At 59.1% G+C, this 912-nt stretch overlaps 1 protein-coding gene across 1 annotated transcript in view; it reads right to left on the bottom strand.

The window, feature by feature from the left end:
• The window catches only part of COL5A3 (collagen, type V, alpha 3), a 43,446-nt gene that overhangs the window by 31,485 nt on the left and 11,049 nt on the right, over positions 1-912 (bottom strand). Inside the window, exons 12-16 of the mRNA XM_008578031.1 lie at positions 813-887; positions 633-716; positions 401-457; positions 253-306; positions 25-78 (exon numbers count right to left, since the gene is read on the bottom strand). Of these exons, the coding sequence (XP_008576253.1) occupies positions 25-78; positions 253-306; positions 401-457; positions 633-716; positions 813-887 (324 nt within the window). The remainder of the gene's footprint in view (positions 1-24; positions 79-252; positions 307-400; positions 458-632; positions 717-812; positions 888-912) is intronic.

The raw sequence follows: 912 nt of genomic DNA, 5'->3' as shown, positions 1-912 counted from the left end.
TCTGGGGACCTAGGAGTCACTCACCATCTTGCCCTCCCGGCCAGGGGGCCCATGAGGTCCCTGTAGGCCTCGGGGACCCTAGAAGAGAAAGAAAAGGAGGAAGGAAGGGCTTACTTTAAATCATTCCCTAGGAAGGGTGGTAACTGCAAGGGTATCCCCAGTCCCTTTGACATTTTCCACCCATCATTTTATCCAGTGGTCCTTGGGCAGACCCTTTGTATCCAATCGTGTCCCCACCCCCACCGATCTCACCTGTGGCCCCATCACTCCTGCCTCTCCTTTCAGACCTGGATATCCAGGGACACCCTTGGAAGAGGAGATGGGGAATGCAGTTACAGGGAGGTGACCTTTCTCCATGGATGTACACGACCCCTCCCACCAGTGCAGACTCCCTACTCACCACAGGGCCTGGGCGCCCAGTGAGCCCCACTGGGCCAGGGGGGCCTTTCATGGAGAGCTGGAAAGACAGAGGGGAACAGAGCCTGGAGTCTCCCACAAGACCCCCGAAAGCCCCTATAAAGGCATCTTCAGGAGACAGACACACCCCTGTCCCCTGACCAGCCCCCTCACCATCCCCCAGCTCTGTCACTCCCTCCAGTTCCTCCAGTTCCCACTCCGCTCATTCCACTCACCTGAGCCTGTTGCAGTATGGCCTGAGCCTGGGCCTGTTGGAAGGAGACTGGGGGTCCCTTGAGGGAGCCACCTGCAAACTGGAACTAGAGGGCAACTTGAAGTGAGGGGAGCCCCAGAGAGAGGCCCATCCTGGGTCAGGACTCCACCCCCATGGCTGTACCACCCTCTCTGTTTCTTACCGGCATCATGATCACAGTGCCTGGCAGGCCCTGGATCCCGTCAATGCCAGGGATTCCTGGGAGGCCGGCAGGGCCCTGAGGGAGAGAGAGAGACAGAGAG

The sequence above is a fragment of the Galeopterus variegatus genome, unplaced genomic scaffold, assembly GCF_000696425.1.
Source record: "Galeopterus variegatus unplaced genomic scaffold, G_variegatus-3.0.2 Scaffold1619, whole genome shotgun sequence".
Lineage (NCBI taxonomy): Eukaryota > Metazoa > Chordata > Mammalia > Dermoptera > Cynocephalidae > Galeopterus > Galeopterus variegatus.
Note: the sequence above shows the minus strand (reverse complement) of the source record. Positions and strands in the feature narration are given on the sequence as shown.